General features: G+C 25.9%; 2 protein-coding genes across 4 annotated transcripts in view; one reads left to right on the forward strand and one right to left on the reverse strand.

Annotated features, from left to right (window-relative positions):
- LOC134830131 (probable serine/threonine-protein kinase DDB_G0282963) overlaps positions 1–9,286 on the forward strand; it is a 64,681-nt gene extending 55,395 nt beyond the window's left edge. For both annotated transcript variants that reach the window (XM_063843512.1, XM_063843513.1), the window contains exon 7: positions 8,852–9,286. In XM_063843512.1, coding sequence (XP_063699582.1) covers positions 8,852–9,067 — 216 coding nt within the window. In that variant the 3' untranslated portion in view covers positions 9,068–9,286. The remainder of the gene's footprint in view (positions 1–8,851) is intronic.
- A 1,256-nt stretch (positions 9,287–10,542) lies between these two features.
- Positions 10,543–22,216, reverse strand: LOC134831620 (uncharacterized). Of its 2 annotated transcripts, none has more exons than XM_063845409.1 (3): positions 21,996–22,216; positions 12,034–12,239; positions 10,543–11,539 (listed from the first exon to the last, which is right to left on the reverse strand). In XM_063845409.1, the coding sequence occupies exons 2-3, from the start codon at positions 12,139–12,141 to the stop codon at positions 11,294–11,296; spliced, it is 354 nt and encodes a 117-aa protein (XP_063701479.1). In that variant the 5' UTR covers positions 12,142–12,239; positions 21,996–22,216; the 3' UTR covers positions 10,543–11,293. The 2 variants fall into 2 exon arrangements, with proteins under 2 accessions (XP_063701479.1, XP_063701478.1); XM_063845408.1 differs by having other exon boundaries at positions 12,025–12,239.
- Between the last annotated feature and the right edge of the window lie 2,901 nt (positions 22,217–25,117).

Genomic DNA, 25,117 nt, shown 5'->3' on the forward strand with positions numbered 1-25,117 from the left:
CGGCATTTCCACTCAATTTCGTCCACCATGTCACGTGGATAGTTGTCGAGCACTTCCAGCAGTTCCAGGACAATTTCTTCGAGTTTTGCAACTTTTTCCAGGGAATTCAGTGACGAAATCATGCCTTCACGATCTTTTGGAGGAACAACGCGCCATAAAACTCGATCAATTATCGCTTCTGTTTTCCATCCAGCTCGTTTTTTGATCGATTTCGTCAATTTCGTGTCTGTCATCGTGATTGCTTCTTCTTTTAACTTTGCGGCACGAGCTTCCGTGAAATATTTATGATTGCAACGACGTTCTACAATTTCTCGTTTCTTCGTTAAATCCTTTGTGGACCATTTTGTGAAGGATTTTAGCTTGTCCAAGGTCTGCGCTTCAAGCCACAACGCGAAATGAAGTTCAACAAGCGCCCGAAATGAACGAACTTTCAAATATTGGACCATTTCCATGAATTGCGGTACATTTTCAAAGGCCACAAGTATCGGATGTTTCACATTTTCGTATGACGTTTCGAAAAAATGCTTCACGGAATAAGCGTCGTCATTGTCTCTCACACGAATATTCAAAAAAGGACGTTTTTCGATGGAAACAGCGAAATCCTCCAACTGCCCATTTGATTTTTTGTGAATCCAATCGTTGTCCAGGCGCCATTGATATTCCTTTAAAAGGTACTGAAAATTTTGTAGGAGCGTACATTGCACTAAAGTATCCTCCAAGTAAATAACTCGCATGTTAATCGCTTCTCTCGCTTTTGCCAAGTTTTCTAAAGTTTTTTCCAAATCCCCCGTTTTCGAATATTCTTCTTGTAATTTTTCAATTTTTGACATTGCTTTTTGCAAAAATTGATCTTGCCATCCACCGATTACTGGTTCCAAATTTTCATGAAATTTTCGGATTTCGACCAATTCTTGGGCATTTTTGTTGTAATCGAGTTCCGCAAATTTGATATATTCTTGACGGTAACATCCACTGATGCGATTTCTCAAAGTCTCTCGAAGATTTTGCACGTCAGCTTGACGACGAAAATTTCGGATTCGATGTCCGAAGTCCCATTTTGGGCAATCTGCGGGATTTTGAGTCGAATTGATTTTTTTCATCATCGAGGAGGAGGATTTTTTTTTTTGATAGAGACACAAATTATCAAGTAGATTGCTTTGATCGAAAAATTTGGTGGCGATAACAGGCCACACATTATCACAAAAATTTTGCATAGATTTCACATTTGAATGTCCAAAACGTGCGAGTAAATTCAATAAATTAATTTTAAAAAACAAAAAAATAAATAAATATAAATACGGACTGAAACCCATTTATCAATCTTAATGTCTCTTAATTTGAGTCGAACGTATTTTATCGTCATTTCTTTCTCTTTATAAAATGTCAAAATAGCTCGAAAAAAAAAGATATTTGTGATGCGGAAAAAATCATTTGAATAAATTAAGGCCCGTACACGTCGAAAAAAGACGATTATTATGATCAAAATATTTTAATTTTTCGTCTCCATAAAATAGTTCGACAGGTTGTTGTTTTTGTTTGTTATTTTTTCTCAAAAAGTGCTCCAAATAAATTACCTAATCATAATATTCATGAAACGTGGAGTCGAGAATGGTTCAGAGTAAGGTCAATTTATTTTTTTATATGCCTTCACGTGTCGATCATTTTTCGAGACGAATTTTTGAAAGACGAAAGTTTAAGTAGTTAATTTATGTAAAAATTTCGTCGACCTTTCTGTCCCTTTTTTGAAGTTGATTGGATTTTTGATTTTTTGTACTTTCTTTTTAAAATTTAATTAACTTAGGTGTGAAATAAAATTCAAAATTTAGGCAATTTTAAGATTTTTTTTTAAATTTTTTCCAAAAAAAATTATTTTTAATTTTTTTTTTTAAATTCATAAAATTTTAAGATATTTTATTAGAATTTTTGGTCCTGTTTAAAAAAATAAATAAATAAATAAATATAAAAATATTAATTTTTTTATTCAAAATTAATTAAAATTTTTTTTTTTAAATTAAATAAAAATCAATTATTTTCATTTTTTTTTTTAATTATCCAAATAAAATTTTAAAAAAAAAAGAAATAATAAAAATAAAATAAAATAAAAACAAAAAAAAAAATAAATTAAACTTAACATTTTCTTAACTAAAAATTAAATTCAAACAAAAAAATAAATTTTTTTAAAATTAATTAAAAAATAAATAAATTTAAAAATAAAACTAAGCATATTTTTGATAAAATTAAATAAATTTTAATTTTTGTATTTAAAAAATTAAAAAAAAATTAAAAAAACTTAGAAATTGAACGAAAAATAAGAAAAAAATAAATTTTTTAAAAAAATTATTAAAAAATTAAAAAATTATCAAAAAATATGAAAATTTTTTATTTTCATTTTTTATTTTTTTCTATTTAAAAAAAAAAGAAAAAAACAAAAACACTCCAAAAAACTCCCATCACCATTAAAACATCGATGACAAATGACCGAACTAGTTACCTTTTTTGAGCAGCATTAATCACCATTCCCATTCCGTTTCTCTCCGCATAATGCTCCCTTCTAAGTCTTGTCTTGCGTTAGTTTTCATCTCGGTACCACATAAATTTAAATAAATTGTAACAAGTTTTGTTAGTTTTGATCGTTATTTGTTTTATTTCTGCTCCATGCCCGGGCGATACAAGAGTTGCGATAAAGGAACAGAACACACTCTCCGATGTGATGCTTGAATAAACAAATACAAATGCCTCGCAAGGCAAAGCAAAAAAAAAAACGAACATAAAGTTGTGGAACATGGCACATAATTTTAACACCCACGCAAATTGGAGGGATTTTTCTGTTTTGTTGTTTTTTTACGTTCTGTGCTTTGCAAGTTTGTAGGACGAAGAAGATTTGTGTCTGCCGTGCGTTATGAGATGGAACGGGAACAATTCGTAATTTATCATAATTATGGTCAATATAGTTGGTTTGGTCAGTAAATGCTTTCGGTGATTATGCGAGTATTGTGCGTGAAATGCTGTTCAAAGGGACTAATGAGACGATTTAAGACAACAAACGGAGGTCATAAAGATCCTTCATTACTCACAGAAGTATCGTTTTTGAGGAAGTTGAAAGATTTTTTGAGTAGGAAGTTATCGATTGATGCATTTAAAGAGTATTTTATGCAACTTCGATGATTTTAGTGAATCGACTTTTGACTTTTGATTCACATAAAATATCAAAGTTTATTTTTTGATGAAAGCTTGAATTACATATTGAAAACAGAATTTAGAAAATAATTTAAGCTTGACAAAAATACTAAAAAAAATTTAAAATTTTACCAAAAAATCTAATTTTTGTTAAATATAAATAAAAATTCGTAAATGTCACTTCAAAATATGACCGTTAAAATTTTTGAAATCTCTTTTTCATCAACTCATAAAAATTCTACTTTGATTTTTATAAAAAAAAATAATTACAAGAGTTAAAAATCGATAGAAATATGAAAAAAATCATTAAAAATCAGGCAAAAATATAAAAATCTGACATTTTATAACAAAATCAATTCCAAATTTTTAAGTGTCAATTCAAAAAATACCCGTTAAAAATTTAAGAATCATTTTTCGCTAATTTCAAAAAATAATTAGCTTCATTTTGTCAAAAGAAAATATATTTATGGCCACAAATTGATAAAAAAATTCAAAACTTGAACAAAAAACTTTGAAAATTGAACTCCTACAATATTGAGTTAAAGTTCGTAAATGTCAATTAAAAACGGCTGTAAAAAATTTGAAAATCGCTTTTTGCTAATTCAAAAATATTTTATCTTTATTTTCTCATAAAAAAATAAAATTAAACCAGAACTCGATCAAAAAAAAATTAAAATTCAATGAAATTTTTTTATTGATCGTTAATTGTGTTTTAAAAGCCTCATTTCTAGTCTTTGCTCGATACAATAATTTACGATCCGCTAAAAGTCTCAATTCGCTTCGGACTGTTTCAAGTTTAATTTATTAGTCTAGTCCTTTTTTACGACTCAATCTCATTTCCTCAACGAGAGAAATAAAAAAAATCTCGCTTCATAATTTGACTGAGGTTGACTGGGTGCAGCGAATGGGCGCTCAAACACACACGCAAGACAAGGCAGCAAAAAAAAGCAGATTTGATAAAATAATAATATGCGTAATAATGCCTGCTTAGTTACATTCATTGTTTTTATCTTTTTTATGCATTCCTTATTGCATGTTTTGCTCGTGTAGAACGACGAGCGACGGTAGAAAAGCAGAGGCGAAATAATTGATCCCCGCGGCTACTTTACAAAAAAAAAAAAAAATGCAGCACAAAGGTAGAAATGAAGAGTACAACGCAACGCATCTGTGTGTAGGCCCAAGCAAGTCTAACTACGTGCGCGGTAGTTTAACTTTTTTTTCTCTCGTCTTTAAATATGCATGAAAATCTACAATATATCGATGATCTTTCATGCCTTCTTTATTGCTCTTTATGTTCATCTCCTGCATTTTTTTCTGCATCTTCTTTATTATTGTTGTTATTATTATGAACTTCGATGCCCCGCACTCCACAAAAATAACAAAAAAAAATTGGCAATGGCAATTAACAACGAGAGATGCGAGGCACACACAGTGTCATGACGAGAGCGAAGAAGGGAGTAGCCAAAAAGGATTCGCGAAACAATGAAAATATGTGAATGGAATTGCAAAGAAAAAGGCGATAAGCGAAAAAATCTTCTCTCATTATATTATGACCTTATTCGTTTTTTTTATGTTTTTTTTTTTGGAGACGTTCTCCTTTTACTTTTAAATGCATGCACGTACCTTTAATGACTGACTGCATGTTTTATTGGTAGTCGAGTCGACAGCATTATCTCTGATGGACCTTTGCCCTTAAGGTGATTATCATTATTATTAGCGTTTGTTTGCCTCTTTCATGTAGAACTTTGTGATTTTTTTTTTTCGCGTTGCAAGTTGCTTGACTGACTGACGAGGTAGCGCGACGCAGGACTATTGTCTGGTCAAGAAGAGAGACATGCAAAAAATATTAGATTTCAGAGAAAAAGGAGAAGAAATAATGCCTTTGGGGGATTTTTTTCTGTGTATGTTGAGGTACTAGTTGAAGAATGCAACTAAAGTCCGCCCTAGACACGCAACTTTTATTAGTTCAACTTTTTTTTAGATTTAATGACCTTATGTCAAGGTAATTTTTGCAAAAAATATTTACGATGAAGCAGAGACGTTTTATTGACGTCTGAGTTTTAAAAAAGTTAAGAATAAAATTAAAATTCATTCAAATTAATTTTTTTAATAAAAAATAAAAATAAAAAAATTATTATAAATTTTTTTAATAATTTTTGATTTTTTTCCAATTTTTTTTAACTTCAACTTTGGTTAAATTATTAGTAGAAATTGAATTTTTTTTATGAATTTCTCACAAAATTTTAAATTTAATTTTTTAATTGAATTTTTAATTAAAATTTAATAATTTATTTTAATTATTTCACTTTAAATTATAAAAATTTAATTTGATTAAAATTTCATAGCTCATTTCAACAAATAAAATTTAAAATATAGAAAAAAAATTAAGAAATTATTTTTAGTTTGAAGTTTTTTTTTAATTATGAATTCAAATTAAAATTATTTAAAAAATAATATGCATTTAAAATATTTTAATTTTATTTAAAAAAAATATGATTTAAAAAAAAATAAATAATGTTTTTTTTTTGTCGTTATTTTTTATTTTATAAGTTTAATAAAGAAGTTTTTAGATTTTAATTTTTTTTTTTAGTAAAAAAAAAGTTTTTGATGAAAATTTAAAAAAAAAATAAATTTGAATCACATTTTTAATTTTAATTTGTGATTTGCCAAGAAAAAGCTTATTATTTTTATAATATTATTTTTCATAGACTCAAATTTAAAAAAAAAAATAACTTCAATGTTTTTTTATAATGAAAAATGTCAAAATATTAATTTCGATATTTTTTTTTCTTTATTGTTTTCTGAAAAATATTTATTTTTATTTTAATTTATTTTAAATAATTTGGTTTTAAACAAAAATTCATGAAAAGACTTAATTTTAACGCCCCTGCCTCGTTAATCCGTCCTGCTAATCACAATGAAACCAGTCACAAAGCAAATCAATGGCGCAAAAGTTATAACCTAACCTAACAAGAAATTCCATTAAACTTGATCCAATTTAAATCTCGTTTGAAATGTTTCCTCTATCCATTTATTTCCCTCTTATGTATTAAAATAAATGCTCTGCGTCTCTTTTTTTTATGCATAACAAAAACCAAACGCCAGTGAAAAAAAAACTTTTTCTCTTGTAGGTGTTAAATTAATTATTATTACTATTTTGATTATGATTAAAATGTTTTGCTGTTTTTTTTTGTGCAACGACGAACGAGAATTGAACATAAAAAGATTGACATAGTGATGATTTAATGAATGGAGTTAATCACGCCCACCGGTTTTTATTTATTTCGTATTCGCTCACAAAAAGCGTTTTGTTTGTTAACACGATGTAAAACGATGATTTCTAATGCACCACATTTGCACACAAGAGATTTGCCAGACAGACGTGTTAATGTGCTCGCTTGCTTATCAGACGAAGAAACTTCATTGGCGTCATTGTCGAACTTTTAACGTGTGAAGGTGAAGAAAATCGTAGCGAATTCGATCTTTTGTTGGATTTTAATGAAGTAATGATGACGAGTGTTGCTGCCAAGTTTTTTTTGTTTCGCTAATTTTGTTCTGTTTTCTTCTTTTTCGTTCTTTTTCTCGCTTAGAATGTTCTTTTAACATTGTATGCACAATCATGATCATGAAAAAAGTTAAGAAGAATGCAACAACCGCCGCCGCCGCACACACACGATAGCGCACAAAACAGAAGAAGATTATAATTATTATCATGCAGCTAAAATATGGGCCCTACTCGTGATGCAAGTGCCTTAGGGCGCGTGCCAATGTTCTTCGTTTTCCATTCAATTCTGCGGAGTAAAAATTTTGTTCGACAACGATTTCTTGCGATAAACAAGAACGCGATTAGAGAACAACTTTTTTTTTATCTGATAAAAAATTGTAAATATTTGTTGCAACTTCCGATGACTTCGCTAGAAAATGTAATTTTTTTTTTGCAATTGCAACACAGGAAAGAAATACCAAAGGAAATCTCGTGATGTCTCTGGTGTAAATAGAAACATTTCCTTTCAATGGTCATGATATTGAACTCAAATTGTTAGTTGTCGATGTGTTGTGGTTGATTGAAAGAACATCAAGCAGGTCCCGGTGCGACATGTTTGATTAACTCCAAATTCCCATTGCGTGGTGACTAATCGATTATTCATCGTTTATTCGCTTTTGGTTAAGTGAGATTGAGATTTTTCACTTGTTTTTTCGCACAAACAAGAGTCCCACTGGATTTGGTGACATTTTCAAAGTGTTTCGTTCTTGATGCGGGAATTGTAGAAAATTGTCGTTTTGTAATGTAAGAAAATAGAAGAGATTATGCGAGAATTTTGAATTCAAACTTAGCTCTAAATTTTCTGAATTCAATTAAGATTTTTTTGAATTAAATAAAAACAAAATTTTAATAAAAAAAATTTTTTAATAATTTTAACTAAAATAAATTCATTTTTCTAATTTAAATAAAAATATTTAATTAAAAAGTTGGAAGACTCTGGTTCGAATTTATTTTAATTATTTAAATTATAAAAAAAATATTTATTAAATTCATTTTGAATTTTTGGTTAAATAAATTTATTTTAATTATTTAAATTATAAAAAAAAATATTTATTAAATTTAAAATATTGAATAAAATTGAAAAATTTACTTTTTTTAATTTAAATTAGCCTTTTTTTAGAAATTAAATAAAAAAATAATATTTAATAATTTAAATTTAATTAAATAAGATATATTCAAATTATTTTAATAAAGGAAATATTATTTAAATTTTTAATTTATTTAATAATTTTTCTTGAATTAAATTTTACAATTTAATTTAAATATTTTTTAAATTTAATAAAATTTGTTTTAAATAATTCGGTATATTTTTAAGTAATCAATTTAAATTTTCAATAATTTTAATTTAATTAAATTAAACTAAATTTAAAATTATTATTTAAATAAAAATAATTTAATATATTAATTATTTAATTATATTTATATTTTTAAAATAAAATACTTAAAATTATCTAATATAAAAAAATAATAAATAATTTGCAACACATATATTTTCCACAATTACAAAGTGAAAGAAAGAAAATTCCAATGAACCCATTTTCACCCAACAAAGTATGATTGCTCGTTAATAACAAAGTCGACGATAAACACAAAAAAAATCACATAACACGAAAAAAAAAATCTAAAACAAAAGCAGCCGCTTATAGTGCAAATATGTGACCGTTGTAATCAGAGCGATAATGATATCGACGTGCCATTTCTACAATATAATAATAATAATCTCCGTTTTTTCTCCTTTTTTTATGCATATAAAACTTGTAACTTGTAATAAAATGTCAATTAATGCACAGTAGGTGCGCAAAATAAATAAATATAAACGTTACTCTCGTGCACCGAGTGTCTCTATGTGCATTGCCTTCGATATTAACTCGATTAAATAGATGTTTTCCAATATATATTATAAAAAAATTATATTGTATAAAAGGTAAATTGTTGTGCTTATCTTTCGTTCCCTCTCCGGCGTGCCTGTTTGCATTGTGAAACGCAAGTGGATGGTATAATTATAGATAAGTCAGCGATAGACGCGATATTTACGTGGAAATGTGAAAGAATTTTATCCATAAAAACATTTTTTTATTATTAATAACAATAAAAATTACGATTTACTCATCTTTTTTTGTCTTTTTTCAGATTTTCAGTAATCAAAGTATCGACGGAACTGGTCTTCCTTTGCTCACGGAAGAGCATTTAACGGGATCGCTTGGCATGAAACTCGGTCCAGCACTGAAACTGCGTTCGTTGTTGAAGAAAAAGATGGAACCGTGCTACTGTTCGGCGTGCTCAAAGGCAAATTCGACGTCGGGAGACGTTCCTGCGAGACCAGCGAGCGCGGATTCGGGCAGCTAATAAATTTAAATTATGGATATAAAACCCGACGATTTGTACTTAAAGACGCGACGAAATGGCAAATAAATTCCTAGACAATAAAATTGACAATAATATTTATTATTTATGGAAGAAAACAATAATCATACAATAAAAATAATAATAAATAGGATCCGATTAAAAGCTTATTTAAAACAAGCGTGTTAATTTACACATTTAAAATAAAATAAAATAAAAATAAAAAAACTTGCAATATTAAAATATAACATTTATTATTAAATATTTAATAAAATAGAGTTTAAATGATTATAATTATTATTACTATTATTACAAAGAATACAAAAAAATGATATAAAAAAGAAGCTCGTTAACGGCTAATCATTATATCTTCTCCTGTTTTTTTTTCTTTTCTTTCTTTTTATTGCAACAACGTTTAATGCGGCAACAAATAATAATAATAATCATGTATAAAAGTTAATAATGACGCAAAACTTTTTCTTACTGTTTTTTGTTTATTGTTGACTCAGTGAAGTGATGATTGAAATTCTTCTAACAACTTTTTTTTATTAACGAATAAATAAATAAATCAAATATAAAAATAGTAATAATTAAACAAAAAAGACTTGAAAGAAATTTTCTAGTAGTTAAATAATAATAATTATTATTATTAGTTGTTAATGTTTGTGTAATTAATAATAAAAATGTCAAGTCCGTTCAAGTACCTTATTTAAAATTAATTATTGTGTAGTTCTTAAATTTGTAAATAAATTAAAAATTTAAATAATTATAAATAAATTTGAAAAACTTCTAAGACTTATAATGATACAAAAATAAATAAATAAAAAATATTATATATTATTATTATTAAAAATTAATAAAAAAAACATGTATAACGAATAAAAGTAAAAAATTAAGTTATGTAAATTGTAAATGCAGTATTTTGATGAAAAAATAAACATATAAAAGATAAAATTATATATAAAATTATAAATTAATATTAAAACAAAATTATATTTAAATTTAAGTAAAATAATAATTAAATAATTAATTAAAAATGAAAGAAAAAATAAAATATAATATTATTATTGTAATTAAAATATTTGTTTTTTACGTTTATTGCAAAAAATGTGAAAGGCTTCATTTTTTTAAATGAAAAAATAATACATTTATAAATAATAAAATGTTTCAATACATGTTTAACGAAAAAACATGATAAAAAATTCAAATTGCGCCAGCGTTTCGTTGCGTTTCAAGCGCTAATTAAAAATATTGAATTAGCGGGCCCGGCGATTTTTTGAGTTGTGACGACTGGTAGTTGTTAATTTTTATTCCACAATATTTTTTTCTAATAATTTAAAAAAAATCAGGTCATAAATAAAATAGAAAAACAACTCAATTAAACTTAATTTAAAATATTTTATTTATTAAAATAATACTTTGTAACATTTTCTCCTTAATTTTTTGTATTTCTTTACATATATTTTATTTAGTCAGTTTATTCGATATTTTGATCTTGTTCAAATATCCTCTTAAATGTTCTTTTAGGGACCATCAACAATGATTTACATCAATTTTCAGTGCGTTTATTTTCCTCTAATAAATATATTTTAATAATTTTATTAACAAAAAAATACATTTTACGCTGAAGTTAAATACGGGGAATAGGCTGGTTGAACTTTTTTCAGCGTTTTATATGCAATTCTTATGTTTTATTAGTTTTTAATACTTTTCTCTCCCATTTTTTGTTTAATTATATATTTTTTTAGTGTTTAATATTTAAATAGGCTCATTTTTATTAGTTTTATATTTTTTTTTTTTTTGTATATAAACATTTAAATTTGACTCATTTTTGTTATTAATGTTTTTTTTTTTAATTTTTAGTAGAAGATAATTTTTTTTATATGGACACAATTTAACATATTCAGTGGCAAATAGACGAGCGTGACTCGGACGTGGAATAAACAGACTTTTTTTTTATCACGTTCATTCCTTTTGCATGTCCTGCGTCCAGGTATTGATATAGTCATAATTTAATAAATTTTTACAATGTACGGACTAATTTTTTGCATAAACATGAATATTTTTTCTTATTATTTTTTTTTAGTGTGCAAAGTGTGAATTGTGCTCTTTTTGTTGTTGTTTTTGTTGTGAACGTGTAACATTAAAAAAAGTCAATTTTAAAGCTTTTTAAGTACGGAACTGATAAAATAGACGAAAAATACCTCAGTGCAGAAAAAAATAATTAATTTACTTTCGGAAGCAGGAAATGGGATTGAAGTAGCATTGTCGATACCGAATTTGACGTTTCATTTCGGGTCCACGGAAAAGTCGTTCTTCGCCCCAGCCGCCAGCACCGCTCAAGGCATTGTCGCGCGCACCTCCGCCATAGCTGTTCAAGAAGTAAGCCAAGTCCTCGTTGTTGCGGAAATTCAAGCGATTTATCAACGGAAGGATTTTCTGCAGTTCCAACGTGGTGTCGCTATCGGACGAATCCTGCAAAAGAAGGGAAATGTGTCATAAAAAATTTTTCATTTAAATCAGCTGGAAATCACTGCACAGTAGTGGCAGATAATGTGTCAATGACATAAAATAAAGGCAACGCGCAGAAAAGTAATTAAAAGTATTTTATTATCGCACGTCAGACATGTGTTTTAAACGCATGGCACTTTATCATAAATTCTCTCGAGTTGATTATAAATTCCCAGTCAATTAGAAATAAATTTGCTTAAATGCGCGTTTTTTTATTACTTGATGGAAATTGGAAAATTTATTCAGTGGAGATTGATTTTTTCTAAAGGGAATAATTTTCCTAATTATTTAAAATAATTTAAAATTTATGAAAAATTTTTTTTTTTAAATTTTAAAATTGAAATTTAATGAATAAAGAGGATAAAAAAAATGAAATTTAAAAAAAATAATTTTACGTTTTTGTGAAAAAAAATAATCAAGTCCGATAATGAATTGTAGAATAAACGTACCTTTCTTACCTGGCTGTCAATTGATGGTTGTGGTCGGGCTGTCGATATTTGCGCAAGCATCAGCACCACAAGGGTAAGCAATAAAACTTTTAGTAATGACACGAATGTTGAATGCATTTTGTTGTTGTTGTTGTTAATTGTGCTTTTGTGGTTTCTAATATGTATTTTCAATTTCCTTCTTTGTTCCTGCTTTTGCTGCCGGATGTGAACAATAACTGAAAAGAGAAAAGAAAAAGTTTGTTTACATTAAAAAAATGGTAAAATTTTTCTGTTTGAATTTTTATCATACAGTTAACTATGAAATTTTTTTTGCTTGATTTCTTTTTAATTGTCAAAAAAAATAAATAAATAAATAAAAAATAAAATAAATGATAATAAATAAAATTAAAATAAAAAGTCGAATTTTTAATTTTTAAATATAAATTAAATTTTTAAATAAAATAAAAAAAAAATACCAAAATATTTAATATTTTTAAATATTTTTAGAATAAAAATTTAATATTTCATTTATTAATTAATTTTAATATTTTCATACTTTATTTAATATTTAAATTTAATGTTTCATTAAATTTTTTTTTAAATATTTTTTTTCAGCAAAAATTTTTTTTCAAGAAAAAAAACGAAAAGTCATTAAAATTTTTCTACGTATTTCTTTGTCTGAAAAATTTTAATTTCATTTAATAAAAACCGCATCTTTGTACTAAAATTGCGGTACGAAAGAAAATATTTAATTTTTATTAATTATGCAGTTTGGGGTTTCCCATGATTTAATAATATTAAAAGTAAAATCTTTCATCTTCTTTTATTATACCCCGAAAATTGTCTGTCTAACAAACATTTACTTAAATTTAGTAGATTAAAATTAACTGCCATCACCCGCAAAAAATAGCTTCCTTACGAAAAATGTACAAAAATTAAAAAAGTGACTCGCGTTATGAAATTTATATCAAACGCTAACCACATGACATTTAATTTACTAAATTCATTTTTTAAATATTTTTTTCTTTGTAGATTAAATGAGTAATTTCCAAGAAAAATAAAAGTGGTTAATTGGTTTATTTATATCAATTGAAAAGATCAACCTGTTGCGTTGAAAAAAAAAATAAAAAAAAAAATACAGAAAAAATGACGTGCAGTTTAAAAACATTTTTCAATACACTTCACTTCAAAGAAAACTGCTCGAAGGGATTTTTTTTATTTTTATACACAACTTGAAAGATTGTTTTTCCTGCAAATATTTATTTGTTGACTTTCAATATGATTAAACAAGGGTTCAAACAATTTTTTTTGTGAAATCAAATTGTTCAAAAATTTATTTTTTTCTTCTTTATTAGAAATCAATCAAATATTTATTGAATTTTTGACGAAAATGTAAACAATTAAGTATTACGACAGATTCCACGTGCAAAAATGTCAAAGAATTACGGTCAAGGATTTTAATGAAAAATCGTAAGTAATTAATCATCAAAGGATTCAAATTTTGCCATTTTTTTGTCTGTTAAATATTAGGACGTCCTTGGGAAGGTAATATTTTATATTTTTATTAATTACCGTTATTTTGTCGACCGTCAATAAAATGTCGTTTTAAGGAAATTTCCTCTCGCATTCAGTGGGCTTAATTAAAATCGCGTGTTTTTGTTTGTTTAAAGTGCCAAAGTTTCAAGATAATGTCTCGCGAGACAATTAAAACGTCTCAAAAGCAATATTTATTTGAGTTTGATCCCGCATTTAAATTTAATTATCGGCTCGTTTACATTAATTTTCTTTTAATTTTAGTAAATTAAGTACTTAGACAAACTTTTCTATTAAATTATTTTTTTTAAGATCAAAAAATAAATATTTTTTGTTTTTCAAGAAAATCACAGAAATTTAATTTTAAAGCATTAAATCGGCAACACGTGCCAAGAATTCGCAAAAAATCGATAAAATCTAAATTTTTCACAAATCATTTGATACTCATTGAAAATAACACATGAAATCAGTCGATTATTGAAAATAATACATATTTTTGTGAATACGAAATTTTATGGTAATTTTGGCTTCCTTGTAAAAGTTGTAAACCGTAAAAACATGATTTTTAACAAAGCATATTAGTTCCGGGGAATCAGTAATAAATATGTTTGATAATAATTTTGTAAATCTGCTCAAATTTATCATCAGACTAGCAAATTAACTCCTCATATGTTTACGCGTGTAAGTACTGAAAGACATGAAAAATTAGCAATTTATGACTCAACTCATAAATAAAACATTTTTCTTTTTGACAAACTTTTACCTCTTATAAATATTTTGACATGTATGTCGAAATTTTTCGGAATGCTAAGAGATTAAAAGCTTTTGCTATCAACATTTTATGAATGTATCATGAGACCAGTTATCTATCAAAAATTTTAGATACCCCCACACACACAGACACAGGAAGGAACGTGACTGACGAGTAATTGACATGTTGCAGAAGTTTCGTCGAGTCTAATCAATGTTGATTTTTATACGACATTTTGGGATGAAATTGATATTTTTTGCAGTAGGAGTCACAACGTGATAATGTCTAATTATTTTTTTTTTTCTGTGTCTTCATAGGAAATTCGTGAAAGTGAAATATAATAAAATATGATACATGATATCATGAAACGTGCTCTTTAGTGAGCTTCCTCAGGTAATTATCATTAAAGGCGGTAATTTATTTCAATGAGGAACGGTTTGGTGGTCCTTTTTCATTAAAATCTTTATTTTTTTCAAAAAAAAAAGTTTTAATTAAATTTAAAGTAAATAAATTTAAAAAAATAAAACTTAAAAAAAATAAAAATTTTAAATTTTAAAAATTTTTTTATTATAATTTTTATTATTTTCTTGTGTTTAAAATTAAAATAAAATAGTTTAAAGAAATTAAATTAAAATTTTAAAGAAAAAAAAATTATTTTTAAATAATTTTTAATAAAAATTCATAATTAAAAGGAAATTAAATTAAAAAAAATATTTGATAAAAATTCAAAGAAAAAAATAAAATTTTAATAATAAAAGCATATAAATTTAATAATAATTTTTTTTAATTTTAATATTTATCTTAAAAAAAAAAATTAAAAATAAATTTTTAAAATGTTAAATAAAAATTAAAAATTATATTAAAAAATTTAAAACTTCAAAATAAATAGTGTTACAAAAAATTAAAAAAAACAAAAATGAAGAATCAACAAAATTAATTTAAAACTAAACTATTATTACTTATTATTTTAATTTCTATCAAAAATAACATAGACAAAACTTTTAATTACTTTTTCCGGTAACAAAAACCTAATTACACCTGAATGCAGCCACCGTCGCAAACACCCAAAAAACATAGTTATCCCTTTTTCGGCTTCCATTTTAACTAAATAATAATAGCAATAATAATGAAATCATTTTCATCAGAAATTAAGTCATTCTTTTGTCATCGCATCACGTTTGGTGTCATATTTGTCGCACAGAGATGCGCTACACGTGTAGAAAATTAGAATGGAACAAGAGACGAACACGACGATTAAATAAACAAAATAAATGCCTTTGTGATGTCTGTTGGAACGAAAAAACACATTTTCACAGTTTGGGATAAAATAATATCATAATGACTGAACGCAGGTTTAATTTTCGTGTTGGATGTGTGAAATTTGCATACATTAATTACTTGCGGATCCGTTTTCATGTGAAAGAAGTCCTTTATGGGAAAATGCTGGAGGTCTAGGAGACACTTCTTTGACGCACGAGAACTTTTTTTTTAAGTTTATTTATTTTTCTCGGAGTCATTGACGTACCCTTTTCAAACATTTTTATTGAGATCGTTTTTTTTCATTTGAAATTTATTGAAAATGTCAAAAATGTTATGATATCGCGTCATTATTTGCACATCATTAACCAAACTGAAAACTTTTTTAACCCAATTTTTCTGAAATCAATGAAAGTTTTTGCATAAATTTGCTGAGTGAGTAAAAGTTTTGTATTTTTTTTAACATTTATTGCCAGTAAAAATGATGACAATTTTCTCTCATACAATTTGAAGAGAAGAAAAATTGTGATAAATTTAGTATTTTAACAAAAAAATCTCTGGAAACATTTTTCTCATAATTAATTTCTAATTATTTTAATTAATTAATATTTTAATGATAAAAAATAAAAAATCAAAAAAATAATACAAAAAATAAAAAAAAATTCAGAAATTTTATTTTCCAAAGCTAATTTAAAAATTTATTTTTTTTTTAATTTAATGGAATGAAAATCAAATTTTTTTTTAATTTTCTAAGAAAATTATTTTTTTTAAAAAAGTCAATTTTTATAAAATAATATTTATAGTTCAGTTCAAAGTCAGCGATCATCACCGGAAAATTCGAGAAAATTATTTAAATCAAATTAAATAATAATGAAAAAATAATTATTTTTTTAGTAATAAAAATAAGTTATTTTAAAATAATATTAATTTATTTTAATTTTGGTATAAATTTTTGTTTTATTTTTTTTTTTCTCAAAAAATTTCTAAAATTTAAAATTTGTTCAAGCAATTTTTATTTGCTTTTTATTAATTTTTATATCGGTCATTGAAAGCGGAATTACAGTAATTTCATAAAATAACAAGAATTTTCACCTCATTTCCAACAATGTTCAAAATATTAGAAATGCATCGAATATTTAAATTGATCCGATATTGAAATAGCGCACACTTTACGTCACAATGAAAGCAATAATAATTCAAATATATTGATACTTGGCTCGTTGTTCGTTTATTTAAAACCTTGTTCAAAACTATCTTCACATAGTGAGTATCTCCGTGTATATTTTAATATAACATGCAAGTTAATAGCCTTGTTTGACATTATAAAATACATGCTATATGCATGATTTACCCATCAATAATGCATGAAATTCCCTTGCAATGCATAACGTTACTGCAGCGCGTTGAAGAAGAGTTAGCTCCAAGTGAGGAAAGAAAATTACAAGGGAAGAAAAGTAAACTTTAACATGTTTTCCTTGAATCAACAGATGGTTGAATGTTGGTTCAAAAGAAGATAATTGAGAAGAAAATAAATATTGGAATCTACTTGGTTTGCGGTTACGAAAATATGTGGTCAATTTTTGGTCAGAATTTGGTAAGTTCTTTAATTTATTTTTTTTTAAATTTTCATTAAATTTAATTTAAATTTTTAACATTTTAATCGATTTAATTTAATTTTTTGATAAATAAAAAAATTATTTAATTTTTTTTTTCATGCTATTTTTAACATGAATAAATTTTAAAAAAATTGATCAAATTAAAAAATTAATTTTTAAAATAATTTTGAATTTAAAGTTTAAAATTTAATTAAAAATAAAATATTATTTTTACCTAATCATAGAAAAAAATATAATAAATTTTTAAACAAAGAAAAAAAATATAAAAAAAAAATTCCATAAAAATAATATTATTTAAATTATTTAAAGCTACTTTAACGAATTCTTTAAAATATTTTTTTTTTAATTTGCATTTCGCCCTGAATTTTTTACGTCGAAAAAGTCAAAAGTCATTTAATTAATTTAGTCGTGATATCGTAAAATAAAATTGTATACAAATGCATTGTTGTCCATCAAGCTTCAATCTCGAGCCATCACGTTTTCTGTTTAATTATAAAAATTTGATGGATTTATCCAAAAAAACTTCTTCCCTGAGATAAAGTCGTCTGACACCATCGATGCGTTGGTGGAGATAAAATCATAGCAAAGTACAAACCAAAATTGATGAGAAAAGTTTCTTATATTGTTTGCTTTTTTTTTTGTTGTAATCTACTCTTAGGCTAATTTCAGGGCAATTAAGCAATCTTTTTTATCTCGGACTTAAAAAAAAAACGTTGAACGCGAAATATAAAGACAAACAAAATGATAAAAAGACAATTAATTTTTGTTTCCAAATCATACATTGATGAGTCAAGTCAAAATTCAAAATTAAACAAAAAAAAAATGCCATCAACTACGAAGGAACCCCCTTTTTAGTACGAATAAATTGAATACAAGCTAATTTTGTTTGAACAATCATCACCCACCTATCCTTTTGTTATTTTAAGCGTAAGGCGGAAATTAAACGCAAAATTGAAAGTGTTGTTGGGAGCGCGTGCAGAAACGCAAAAAAGTGAAAGTTTTAAAGCCACAAGTCAAACAGGAAAGGATTAAAAGAGATTATTTTTAGTTGGCAAAACATTCAATCGCTCAATATTTTCTGTCTGAGGCGACCTTTTGATATTTTTGCGTTAAAAATTAATCTTTTTAATCAATCGAAAGATTTCAAAAGTTTGATTGAAATTTTCTCTAATTACGCCAATTATGTTGGAAATGACATTTTTCGAAAAAGAAAAAAAAATTATTAGCATACATTCCACGCAACACGAATAAATTTAAAAATTTTCCCTTTCCTCACGTGTGCTTTTCTTTTGTTACTTGTTGCTTGTTTGTCAGCATTGTCATGCTTGACATGACTCGCTGAGGTGATGCAAGAGAGAGATTTTTATTCTAGACACGTCGACCTCGTTTTTTGATACTTTGAAATGCGGAACAAGTGACATTCATCACTTTCGTTCGACTTTCGTGAAAAAATCATTGAGTTTCCATTATTTGACGTCAATATGAAGGATGTGGGGTAAAAAATGCAAGGACGAGTGAACGTAAAAGAATAAAACGTGGTCAAAAAGGGGACACAATTAGAACAATTAAATTACAAGAGTCCTGCAAAAAAAAGGAACAAAAAAGGAATCCGGTCAACAGTTTAGTCGTTTTCTGTCTAGCTTTGTAATAAAAGGAATACAATGGAGCGGGCCTTTTGAATTCAAAAAATTTTATTTGAAAGGTAGGGAGGATGGTAAGTGAACCCTTAAAAGCTCCGTTATGTGAATTTTTGGTTCTCTTTAGTTTTTTGTATTGTTTTGGGAATTTTGTTGCGAAATATCGGTCGAGGGATTGAAAGACACGAAATGATCGGAGTTTAAGGTGTTCGAATTTCGAGTAATAATTGGGACTAATATTTCACGTTTAAGAGATTAAAGAACAATTTTAGAGAAGTGGTAAGATCTAAATTCAGTGAAATAATTTTTACCTTTTTTCAGGCAAAAAAATATGTAAAAATTATTTTACTCAGTAAATAAATTTATTATTTACACTGAAATTTAAAATTAAATTAAAAATTAAAATTAAAATTGAAAATTAATTAATTAAAAAAATTTATCCTATTTTCATAAAGATTTTTTAAAAATTTTGAGCTCAAAAAAATGTAAAAAATAAATTAAATTTAATTTTTAAAAAATCATAAAAAAATTAATTTTAAATAGAAATTTTTTTTCGGTAAAAAATTTTTGTCTAAATTCATAAAACCATAAAATTTTTGGTTTATTATTTTTTTTTTTAATTTTGCTAGCCTAATCGCTACTGAATTTTTGTTCTTTTTTCGTAACTTTATATGTTTTATCTCATGACGACTGTAATGGAAAATACCTCACCAATCTGGGCCAAGAAGGATGACAGTCAAAATGCCATGAAATTTATCTTTTTTTATATTTTATTGGAAAAGATGGTTTTTCTTGTCAAAGATCTTGCATTGATGGCATTTTCATCCCAAACACTATGTATATGAGACTTACCAAGGGCTTTCGCATGTGGTGCGTTGAATGAATAAATTAGATTTTTTAAAGGCAACTAAATTTATTTAAAGGATGTTTTTTTTTTAATTTTTGTTTATTTTTAGTAGTTTGAACTTGTTTTAAATTGATTTTAGTTTTTGAATCAAAAGTTCTTTTTTTTTAAAAAAGACTTGAATTAGTTTGTTTCTCATTTTTATCATCAAATATTTATTAAAATTTTTGTTTTTAGAAAAAAATAATTTTATACTTTTTTGACTAAAAAATAACTAGATTTAACATACAATAATTTTCTTTATAAAAAAACGCGAGCTTCAAATCGAGCATTTACACTGAAAACTCTTTCAAATCAACAAAAGAAACTGTCGCAACCAAAATCCTTTTAAAATCCCGTTGTTTTCCATCAACGACCATTTTTGTGCTCCTTCTTGCGTAAAATTTTCAGAATATTGCAAAATTCCATTGAAATTTCATGTATGAAAGAAAAATATTAAGCAATTTTCACACAACTCAATTAAGACAACAAAACTCAAATACCAGACGAAAACCAATCAATTCTTGTAAAAATATTTCTCCATAATCAATTTCCATTAATATTATTCGTCTTTAATGAAAATTTTCATGTTTTTCTAATGCATGCTGATCAACTCTCGTAACTCCTCTTGTTGAAAGGTCATAAAATGTGTATTTTATTTTTATTTTATTTTATATTTTATTTCACATTGTACGTCGTCGTTACTGTGTTATTTTAAAAGAAATATTGTTAAAATAAACTATTATAAGGAATTTTGCTCTATTACTCAATGAACGAGAAGGGTTATCGATCTATTTCGCATCAATTATGTAGCACCACTGATGTTTGTCGGAAGCTTTGTATTCCCATCAAAGGAGCTCTTGACACGATTCAAACAAAGGAGAGGAAGGAAAATTCTTCAAAATGACCTCTTTAATGCATTATTTATGCTGCGTCATATTTCATTAACTAAACATAAAAAGTAGTTGCCATTTTTGCACTATACAAAAAACATTCAACAAGTTAAACTTAATTTACACTAGAATTACAAAAATGTACTCGAAGACAAGTATCTAATGGACCGTGTTGCGTCCAATCTTGTTTTTTCCATTTTTTTCCTCATTTTCTTGTCTCGTGCTTGCAGCAGTAGAAAAAAATTGCTTTGAAAACGGACTTTTATGAAAGTTGTGAACGTAAAATAGGAAAAAATAGAGTTTGCAACACGAGACGGTGTAATATTATGATACAAAACAGAGAGAGAGAGACAAAGAGCGGATAATCATAACAATGGTTGATAGTTTTTGCTCATCATCGAGTATCATCGGACGTTATTTGACACTTTTATTTTTGCACACGGTGATAAATTAAAATGAGAAAGAGGTTCAAGCACCGAGAAAACCCGAACAACCGACTAATAAATGGACTTTAAATTAACAGTCACCCAGACAATGCAGGAATATTAATGAGCGACAATTAATCACCGCAAAAAAATTCATTTTGCCACAAAAAATGTGAAGTGGTTACAAAATTGCCATTTTTTTGAAGAATTGAATGTTATTTTATGCAAAGTGAGTACTTTTGTAGTAACCTACATTTTTCATATTTCGTAAAACGATGAAATTGCTAAAGAGAGTTTAACAGTAACTCTAATAATTTGTTTGGAGGGTTGTTGTGAATGTTAATTCATTCATTCACAAAATGGTTTGGAGACAATTAATTGATGGAAAATTGAAATTTGATCCGCATTGGTGAAAGATGATTGAATTTCGATTGTGGTTCGATAGTGGAGACGTCTAGTTTATTTAATTTTTTTTTTTATAAATATAATTAATTTATTTATTTTTTTTATTTTTAAAAAAATTGAGAAATTTTACCTTGTTTGAAATTTAATATTTAAATTCAATTTCTAAAATTTATTATTTATTTAATAAAATTTTCAATTTACTTAATTTATTTAATTTCAATGTAAGTTATTAAAATATATTTTTGATAAAAACATTTGACAAATAAATTAAAATAAATAAATTAAAAATTATTTATTAAATAATTAAATTAAATATAAAAAATTTATTTGATAAAATTTTATTTTTTAAAACAATTTTTTGATAAATTATTTTACAAAAATTATTAAAAATAATGACCAAATATTTATTTTATGTAATTATTTTTACTTTCAAAATTATTTTTGTTATTCATTAAAAAATTTGTATTTTAATGAAATAAATATTAATTTTTGGGGATTTGAAAATTTTTTTTTTTGTTAATTTAAATTATTTTGACAAACGAAAACTGCTATTTAAATTAAAAATATTTCTAATTTAAATAAAATTACTTACCGTTAAATGTTTCGTTCACAAAATTATTTCTTCTTTAAAATTCTGTTAGTTAAATATTTCACTTGTTGCTTCTTGATAAATATTTCTATTTCTCAACTCAATTTTCGGTCCTTTTTTGGAGTTTATTTCCACTAAATTTTCAAATAAAATATTTTAATTAAATAACGATTGACACTTTTTGAAATTTTTTATATTTTTCTCTATAAATTCAAATCTCTTCACTATTTTATTTTTTTTTACTATTTTTCTCTCTTGATCTTATCAATTGCAATGTCGATTCATGACTTAAATGTGAATGAAATGGATTTTTGATTATATACTGTTACAAAAATGTTTCCGTACGTTTCTCCGACTCGTCTATCACTGATAACATTTTTGTACGGAAATTCTAAAAGGTTTGCGCATACTTTTGCCGTGCATCCATGCAAGCATCGGAACATTCGTGAATCGAGTGTAAGTACGAACGAACGAACGCTGTACGTCACAAGAGCATCATAGAGCATCATATCACGAAATTGGTGTGATAATTTGTGAGGAAAATGTGCGTACGAGCCAAAAAAAATCATACAACTGCTTGATATTTTTCATTCTCTAGTTCAGTTATGCACACACACGTCAAGCGAGCGTAACAGGTGAAAATAGGGATGAGATAATGTCTTCTAATATCACAAAAAGCTGATATAACATCGAGGAAGATGGAAACAAGTAAACGTGAATGGAACATGGAAATATGTTACATTTACACGTTTCCCTCCTCAGTCAGACGCTTGTTTGATGTTTGTACAGAAAAACAACGATTTAAAAAAAATGATTTTTCCCTAAAAAAAAATAAAACAAACATGAAAAGTTAAGAAATTCCGTGTCATAAAAAATGTTTTTTTCCTCGTGTATGTTGCGTTTAAGCTCTGGAGGAAATCCCTCGAGTCCCGGTTTAATGTTTGAAATTTATTTTTTTTTCTGTGAAAATAAATTTTATGCACGATAGGTTCTTCTTCTGTGACAAAATTCGGACCATGATCCTGTCTAGTTCCTTGAATTGCCAGACAATTTTTTTAAAGCATGAACAGGTGTGAATTATTTCACTTCGTCAATTTTTTTCCAAGAAACGCATATTTTTAGAAAAAAATTGATAGCTTTGTAAAGTGCTTGAAAATTGCATTCAAAGTACGATAAAATTGCTTTTAACAAAGATATGAGACTATTATTAGCGAAGGGTGACGTGACTTCACGCACGAAATGGTCTTTCAGTCGAATATTCAAGAGTTTTCTGGATTTTCGATGTATTTGTTTTGTAATTTGATATTTTTGGTTATTCTAATGTGTATTTGTTTAAATGAGTTTTGAGTTTTTGCTTCAAAAATGAGTTGATGAAAAGAAAATTTATTTATATTTTTTATTATTTTTTTTAACTTGTAATTTAAATTTCTTTCAAAAAATGATTAAAATTGTTTCATAAAAGATCAAAAAATTATTTTTTTTTGAAACTCCAATCACAGAAGTCAAATTAAAGAAAAAAAATTAATTTTCAATTTACAAAATTTTTATTTTTTGGTGGTTTTTATTTTCAAAAAAATAACATGAAAAAATATTTTTTTTACATAGAAAAAGGTACACAAAAAAATTTTTAAAAATAAATTTGGAAAATTAAGAGAAATTACATTATTTTGTATCATGTCACATTTCCCGCTAGTCCATTTGAAACTTGATATTTTTTTTATTTTACAATAAAATGAACTTAAAAACTTGAAAAAATCCATTAAAATAAATTCCAAAATGTATGCAAACTCAAAAAATGACGCACAAAACCTTGGAATCCCTTTAAATGACGTCCTTCATATGTGACACCAGACCACTTTGTCACGTGGACCCAATTCCGATATGTGTCCATCGTTCTCGTCTTTCTCGAAATGTCTTGGAGAAGTTTGTTTGTTTTGTTTTCGCACCAAACAAACTCAAAAGTGTGGAGGTGATAAAATTGCCTACAACTTGGCATATTGCGATGAAATTTACCGCATCACCGATGCAAAAACTATGCAACAAAACAACAACTTTTTATGAAAGTCAAAGTAATAGGATAACGTAATATTATTGATACTTGTTTGTTGCTGCATTTTATTGAATTGTTTTTAGTTTTGTTTTTGTAGAGTTTGATTGGTATCGATGAAATATAAAATTCAATATAATATTGTTGAGTTTATCGCATGTCACAATGCGGAACATCGACAAAGCAAATGCGAGTCGAGGAAAAGGTGGCGGAACAACAATTGTCGCTGTTGTAATGAATTGTTAAAGAAAACTTATTATTATTGCTGGAAATGTTATTCGTGCTGATCTTGACTCTTCTCATACAGTCAAGGATCAGTTGACGTATTCGTGGTCATATAGTTATTGAATAATATTTCAATGGCATGAATGAGATTTATTTTTTGTGAGTAAATAAATGAAATAAATAAAAAAAAATATATTTAAATTTTTTTCAAAAACAAAAAAATAGGTCTAAAAATAATTTTTTTTCTACAAATTTCAAAAATATTTAATAAAAAGTATTTAATCTTCTTCAAAATTTTAATTTCATATTTAAGGAAGCAAGTTAATTTTAATTTTAAAATTATAAATTAATTAGAACAAAACTTTATGTAATGTTTGGAAAATTTTATGATCAAAAAAAAGAATGTTTCACAACTCATCCTTAATTTTTATTTTGATACTAAAAATTTTTTAATTTATAATTTTTTTAGAATTTTTAATTTTTTTTTTAAATTAATTTTTTTTTTAAAAAAAATGGAAAATTATTCTGAAAGTTAAATAAAATAAAATAAAAAGAATATAGAAAAATTTTTTAATAAATATTTTTTTTTATTTATAAATAATAACCAGTCGCTTCCACAATCAATAAAAAATCCATCAAACGGTTCTTCACATCATCGTGTCATCACTGAAAGTCGTCAATTCGCATTTCTTGTCTGAGAAAATTGACACTTTCCATGAAATTAAATCACTTCAGTGACGTTTCGTTGATGTTAATGTTAATGCAGTTCTATTTATGGCATTGCAATCTTCCCATCAATTCGTAGAAAAAAAATTCTTCCACACTATGTCTCATTTAAATTAAACAAATTTAT

The sequence above is a fragment of the Culicoides brevitarsis genome, chromosome 2, assembly GCF_036172545.1.
Source record: "Culicoides brevitarsis isolate CSIRO-B50_1 chromosome 2, AGI_CSIRO_Cbre_v1, whole genome shotgun sequence".
Lineage (NCBI taxonomy): Eukaryota > Metazoa > Arthropoda > Insecta > Diptera > Ceratopogonidae > Culicoides > Culicoides brevitarsis.